This window comes from Suricata suricatta, chromosome 13, assembly GCF_006229205.1.
Source record: "Suricata suricatta isolate VVHF042 chromosome 13, meerkat_22Aug2017_6uvM2_HiC, whole genome shotgun sequence".
Classification (NCBI taxonomy): domain Eukaryota; kingdom Metazoa; phylum Chordata; class Mammalia; order Carnivora; family Herpestidae; genus Suricata; species Suricata suricatta.
The window spans coordinates 88,876,573-88,883,695 of NC_043712.1; the positions used below are offsets into that span (position 1 = coordinate 88,876,573).

At 57.9% G+C, this 7,123-nt stretch overlaps 1 protein-coding gene across 1 annotated transcript in view; it reads right to left on the minus strand.

The window, feature by feature from the left end:
• PTPDC1 (protein tyrosine phosphatase domain containing 1) overlaps positions 1 to 7,123 on the minus strand; it is a 12,842-nt gene that overhangs the window by 479 nt on the left and 5,240 nt on the right. Inside the window, exons 6-8 of the mRNA XM_029919701.1 lie at positions 5,617 to 6,860; positions 2,599 to 2,784; positions 1,276 to 1,386 (exon numbers count right to left, since the gene is read on the minus strand). Coding sequence (XP_029775561.1) covers positions 1,276 to 1,386; positions 2,599 to 2,784; positions 5,617 to 6,860 — 1,541 coding nt within the window. The remainder of the gene's footprint in view (positions 1 to 1,275; positions 1,387 to 2,598; positions 2,785 to 5,616; positions 6,861 to 7,123) is intronic.

Sequence of the window (7,123 nt, forward strand, 5' to 3'; positions counted from 1 at the left end):
GCCAGCATGTTTGGGGACACAAGGCCGCCGACTCAGAGGCAAACAATGTGACTCTGGGCAGTGTGTACATCACAATCACGGGGTCCCCTTGCCCTCCACAACCCATCCCTCGACGAGGTGGGGGTGATGCGCAGGGGCCCAGGCCGCACTCGCAAGGGCCTTGCTTCACAGTCGACGACTCTGGGCTTAGGTGAGCCCAGTGTCTGAGGAGGGCCGCGGCAGGCCTGGAAAGTTCCGGCCGAAGGGAAACAGGACCTTCCTCACATGGCCACAGCACCTGCACAGCCCTCTCAAACAGCTGGCTCCGGGCCTTTGCTCACAAGCCGGCGCACCCAGGGAGACCCCCGACATCTCTTGCTCCCTTCACACGCGGTCTGGAACAACTGCTGTGTTTAACTTTTCATTAAGATCCCCTAAGAGGCCAACAGCAATTGCACAGAGTTCCTACCGCTTTCAGAGAAATGAACACTAATAATTCTTTTTTCAACTGAATTCAGAAATCAAATTATATTGTCTATCCTACCTGCAAAAACTTCTCATTAACCTTAACAGTGGTTTGAATAGTTCACTTTGCTAGTCACCCAGCTAAGCCCTCCCCAAGGTCAGTGAAGACTAAATGCAGGCGTGAAGGACCATGAATTCTGGGTCTGAGCCGCTGGCTGGAAACTGCTGCCAAGAGACCAGGAGACCAGGGTGGGCAGTGCCGCAAAGACCCACGGGTAAGCGGCGGCCGCAGGGAGGGCGGCACCTCGGAGAGCGGAGGGGACGCCGCTGTGGATGCAAATGCTAACTGGCATCGGTGACATTTGCCACAGACGCGGCCACTGGAAAGCTGGGCTCTGGGTTTAATGACGTTTCCACGCGGCCCACGAGGGGCTGCCGGGTGTGGGGAGCTGCTCTCCCGGTCGGCCGGGAAGCACTGCTGGAGCCAGGAGGGATCTTTCCTTTCTCTTTCTGCTTAGATTTGCCAACAGGACAGGGACCGGGTCATCGGCAGCGGACGCTGGCTTCTCAGTGGCCCAGCGTAGAACTTGTCCACCAGAAAAGACTCTCTGACTCCTACTAAGCATGTGATTTCGAAGTATTTTCTCAATATCCAACTGTTTCTTTAGGAAAGCTCTCTGTTCCGAAGTTCTTCAAAAAAGTGCGGCTTTTTCTACGCTGTCGGGTAACTGGTGTGGCGCAGTGTATCTACAACTATATTTGGGAAGTGTCAAACACACCTCCGTTACGGAACAGCTGAAAGGTTTCCTTCAGAGCAGGCGCGTGACCCACCTTGGTGAAGGCTTTAATGGCGCGAGCAAGGATGGCCTCCTCCACGTCCACAGGGATCGGCTGCAGGCTCACGACGCAGTGCAACACGCAGAGAATGGTCTGGCACTGGCCCTGGGTTTGCAGAAATCAAAATCAAACAAGCGGTTTGAACAATACCCCCAAAAATAAACCGAAAGCAACTGCAGGGCCAGGAACTGGTTGCGACCAAGTGCTCACGCCTCCAACATTAAATTTCCTACCAAGGGCCCTACCGACGATCATGCTGGTTGTTAGTGTAGTCTGAAAAGGCCTCAGGAGATCAAATCGAAGCTGAGCAGCGGAGCTGTTACACAGAGTATAACGGAATACACAGGTAAGTGTAACTGCAAATCAAATGTCTTCCGTGCGCTGACCAGAGACAATCCGCTTGTTTCTGGACAAAAGTGGTTCTGTGCAGCTGGTGGAGGCTGCCCCGGGGCTGGGAAGGCTAGGCGGACCCGCGTGGGGGCCGGCCGGACAGACAGTGCCATGACCCCCAGCAGTGCGCCAGCCAGGACCTCGAGGGGAAGGGAGGAGGGGCCTGCCCGGACCCCCGGGGGGCTGTGCACGTTAGAGCCAGAGGAGGTGCTTCAGCACTGGAGGAGCCGCACCTATACAGGTGCCCCTGACGTGGCTTCGGAAATCGAGCGTAAGGGCCTGATCTGAGTCGCCAGGGAACCCGCGAGCGGAACTCATCCCTACAGGGGTGCCTGGAGAGGGACAACGTGAATGACCTAAGTGCCCCACATGCGGGGTCGCAGTGAAGGCTGATGAGCCTGGGGCGGGGGCCCAGTGACGGGTGGGCACCAGTGTTGTGCCAGAGCCAGAGTGGAATCCTGCTTTCCACGCACTGCCCAGCTTCCCCGCAAGACGGGGCCACCCCGTCTGGGCCACGGAGGTGAACACGGCTGGAGCGGAGGGCCCGGCCGCCGCCCCACCAGGTGCACCTCTGTCAGGCAGCGGCTCGGAGGGCAGCCTAGCAAACGGACTCCGGACACGGGGCGTCCCCATCTGTAAAGACGCATGCGAGCATGTGTGTCTGACACGTGAAACACGAAGTCCGTCTCGGAAAAGATTTGCACCTCGTTAACAAATGCTTGATAAGGTTCAAAGCGGTGCTCCTAGGATTATGGGTATTTTCCCTTTCCGGTTTTGCATCTTCTAAGTGTTACGCTGGGTGCGCATCTCTCCCTCCCTCGGAAACAGTTAAATGAGCTGCAGGTACGGGATTCTGCACGAGAGCTCCGTGCATGGAGCCCGAGCCGGGGACTTGGCGGACTCACAACGGGCCCACAGCCCCACTACCTGCTCCAGCAGGGACAGAGCTTCTGCGGCCTCCGCGCGGCTGCCGGCCAGCAGGCCCACGTCCTCCGCCGTTATCACCGGCTCCTTCAGCTGCTCCACCCACGACCACAGCAAGCTGCACAGGACCGAAGGGTCCCTCTCACCACACATTCTTTCCCAAGCTCCGTCTTGGGAATTTAGTTCTTTCTAAAAAGAAGGGAAGAAAGAAGAGAAAGAGGGAGAGGAAGGAGAGGGAGAGAGAGGGAGAAGGAGAGAGAGAAGGAGAGGGAGAAGGAGAGGGAGAGGAAGGGAAGGCAAAGGGTGAAAGGGGAGCGGGGAGGGGCAGGGAAAAGGATAAAAGGGGAGGGAGAGAGGAGAGAGAAGGGGACAGGGGTTGGGGGGAGAGAAAAGGGGTGGGTAGGGGAGAGGAGGGGCAGGGGAAGGGAGGGGGAAAAAGAGGAGGGGAAAGGGGTCGGTAGGAGAGAGAGGGGAGGGACAGGGAGAAAAAGGGGAGTGGGAGGGGAGAATGAGATGGAGGAGGTAAAGGGAAAGGGAGGCGTAGGAGGAAAGGGAAGGGAGGGGAGGGGAAGGAAAAAATGGAGTAGGGAGGGGCGAGAAGGGAGAGGGGAGGGGAGAGGGAGGGACAGAGAGGCAGCACCATTGAGGCTTGAAGGCCCTCAGGCTGTCCACGAGTGACAGTCCCGGGCTCCAGGGTGTGGATCAGGCCCCCCTCCCATGCCCCCACCTGCAGGTGGCACACTGGGCTGTGACACTGAGTCTCTCTGAGCCTCAGCTTTGGTCTGTGAGGCTGGGGGCCCTGCATGCTGGGCCAACGATGAGGCTGAAGGTGTGCTCAAGGCGGCCCCCCCCCCCGGGGGGCGGCGCTGGCCTCGGCCTAAGCTCTGCACCCCACCCTGGAACCACAGAAAGCATTCGGAAGAGGGAGCCTTCCTTGGCAGGGTGCTTGGAACAAAGAGCATCTGCGGATCTGCGGACCCTGGGTGGCCCGGCCGGCCTGACAGCTCAGCCGACACGCTTCTTTCCCATTCCCTGCCAGGCGGCCCTGTGTGAACACGGAACAGGCCCAAGTCCTGAAATCGCACGGGGGAGTGAGCAAAAGTCCTGCCCTGCCCCAAATGCCGGTGGACTATTTAAGCAGGAGGCCTAAACTGCTGACCTCCCAGAGAGCAGGGCAAAGAAGAATTTCAATTTCTGATGGGGTTCAGACCTAGGTTTCAGTCAATATGGTGCCCGTACACTAGTAATATGCATCATAACTGTCACATTCATTCGCTCACCATCCCTGGAGGCCCAGGGAAGGGGTCCTCGCCCAGGAGCCCACAGCAGAGCGGGGCAGACGGCATTCCTCACGTTTGGCTGGACCCCAGACGTGAGGCTCCTGTCACTCTACCATCCCCGGGCCAGGCCTCTCTTCCTTATCTCACAAAGAAGCCCTGAGGTGCAGCTGTGGAGTCCCTGCCCCCCACCGTCACGCCCCGCAGACCTGAGGTGCAGGGACCGGAGGCTGGGCAGGACCGCGCCACCCAAAGGCCCGCTCAGTAAAATGCCATCACACTGTGTATCAGACGACACAGAGAATGCAGTTCTCTGAGCTGCACCCCACCCAGCTGCATTCAGCCTCAACAGGACCCTCACGACCCCTGGTTTCCCTGCGATGCTTAATTCACAAGCACGGTGCAGTTAACAAAGAGCGTTGTGGGGTGTGGCCCGCCTTTGGGTTCCGGAGAGCAGGTGACAGAGCAGATGAGAGGGCCAGGCAGATGAGAAGGCCCTCAGGCTGTCCACGAGTGTCCACGAGTGCTGTGCTGTCTAAATCCCAGATTCAACTACCTGGTCTTCCTGCTGAAGTGCCCATAATGAACCCAGAAGGGAGTCAGAGGGCAGGCCTACGCAGACCACAGGGCTGTGCTCACCTCTAGGAAGCGTTTGCACATGGGAGGTGCTGCCACAGTCCGGCCCACACAGGGCCGGCCCACGAGGGGTCCCGCCGCTGGCTCCGTGGCACATGGCCACGCAAAGGAAGGGACCACAGACTGAGCGAAAGACTCGTTCCATTTAGAGTGGGAAATAAAAGACTTCATGTGAAAAATCAACATGATTTAGGTACTCACTCGGCAAACGCATGCAGTTCTGACAATGAGCACCTACTCTGCAGCCGCATGGCTATCTTGGCTTCCTACCTCTGCATCTAGAAGGTTCCAACCCTCCTGGAAAGTGCACGTGTCCTGCCTATTAGCATAGAATACAGAGGAGCAGCTACGTGAGTGATTCGTGGGACATCACTGGTTAACGAGTCTAGATTCCACTGGCTTCTGGTAACTAGGTGGGGAGGCCTACCTTTTGTCTACACCAGCCGCTCATTCTAGGAGAAGAGCACAGCTGATTTAAGACCATGTTTCTAATAAAAGTACACCATAGAAAGGGGCTAAAATTTAACATTTCATTCGAACTCAAGTAAAAGCCAAGAAATGGGCCCCAAAGAACCAAGGTCAGGAAGAAGGGACAGCACAAAGGCACTCTGGGGCCCCTCCCGTCTCCTCCGTGGATCGGCTGCGGCCTCAGGGCCGGGGGGGGGGGGGGGGCAGATGGTAAGCATGCAGGAGGGAGCACTGAGCCACAGCACCCACTGCAGGCCTCCCCCCACCCCTGACCTCACTCAGCACTCGGGTCGACGCCTTGGGGAAGGAATCTCGGTCTGTGCTTCTCCAGGTGCGGGTCTGACCTAAGCTCAGGGCAGAGATGCTCAGGCTGGCCCCCGGGGCCCGGTCTCACAGGCCCAGCCAGAAGGATGGGGTCCCTGTCAATCAGCACCTACGCCCTGCTCACTCAAGCACCCTGCTAAGTGCTGGGCACTGAGTCCTGTCTTTCACACAGACACCGAGAAATCTCAAGTTCCAAAGTTAAGCGTCACACAAACAGGTCTTCAGATTCCCAGCACACTTACATTTGGTAAAAGAGACTCTGTTTTGGCTCTGACCTAAGTGTCTCCCACACAGTAGTTACAGGAGGCGTAAGTACCTGCCACACCTCTACCTTCCTTTTCACACCCTCCTCTTCTGCAGGCTCGCTGAGGTTTGCCAGAGCTCTGGCCGCCAGTATTCTCCGGGCTTCCACACTCCGTTCAGCCTGCGAAGCAGCGTGCGCAGCGACCTCAGGCAGATCTTTGCCGCCCTGCGCTGTGGGTCCAACTGAGGAAGGCGCTTTGCGGCAAGGGCCGCAGCCCAGGCTGCAGCCCCTGGGGCTGCGGGGAGCCTCGGAGTGGCGAGCTGCGGGAGCACCACACGGACAGGGCGCTTGCTGGGGACAACGGCCTGGTTCCTTAGGGGCATCTGCAAAGCTGGGTCTCCCAGGGTCCCCAGGATTGCAGGAACCTGAAAGCCCCGAGGAGAAGGTTCTGCTCCGCTGTACTTCCTTTGCGACAGTCTCCCTGTGGAAGCCCAGTGACCCCTCATCTCTGAGTCCTTCCGGGCCTCCAAATTTAGCCTGATTCCAGAAAGAGAATGTACTTCGGACCAGCGTTTCCTTGCTCGGATCAAGCGGTGGAGACTGGGGGGTGTGCCAGTGGCTCACGGGTTCCTGCTGCCCCGGGTTCCGGCCCTGCGAGGCGGCGGCAGGCCCCGTCCACGGAGCGCCCTGCTCCAGAAGCCACCCAGCCCTCTTCAAGTCGGAGTCGCTGAAGCTGAATTGCCTTTTCAGAGGAGTCAGGGGCTGAGGGCACTCGACATTCCGCCTCTTCCAGAGAGGGTCGATCTGCTGCTCGCTGGCAAGAGTCCCGTCCCGGGCTGCCACACCCGCAGCCCCCGCGGCGGGCGGGACCCAGTCGGAGGCGTCGCTGCCCTGCTGCAGGAGCTCTCCGTCCAGCCGCACGGCGACGGCCTCAGAGACCGTCTTCTCGATTTCCGCACGCAGGCTGGGCCCCTGCGCCACCGCTTCCGGCGCCACCGGCCTGTCCTCAGCCAAGTCCAGCAGCAGTCTGCAAACGAGGTGGACGATCTTGGGCACGTGTTTCAGGAGGCGGGCCTCATACCCGTGAAGCAGATGCCGCTGGCGAATCAGATACTGTGCGAGCGTAACAGCGTGTGCTTTGGGGTCACAGCAAGAGAAAATATTGCGAAGAGGAACGAGAAACTGAGTAAATTCCCTCACACAGAGGAGCTGTCCCCGAGTCTGTATGGAATTGGGCCGCTTTGCCCGAACAAATATGATTGCTTGGTCGGCAGTCATTCTCGTTGCAAAAACCAAGTAACATGCTATTAAAACACCTAGAGGTACAGAGAAGATTGGTGTGAAGAAAGTTACCATTTACTTATCACTCTTTCAGATTCAAAACTTGAATGTACGTTAGGAAACCATATAAAGAATAATTTTAAGAGCAATTATGACTTATTGACTTCTTGTACAAGTGTTATTCACTTGTCTGTATATCACCTCTTCCCTTGAGAATCTAGTCATCTCTCTACCCAGTAAAGGACAGTATGGTGAAGGGGATGGGGGAGAGTGTGGTGAGGGGGATGGGGGGAGTGTG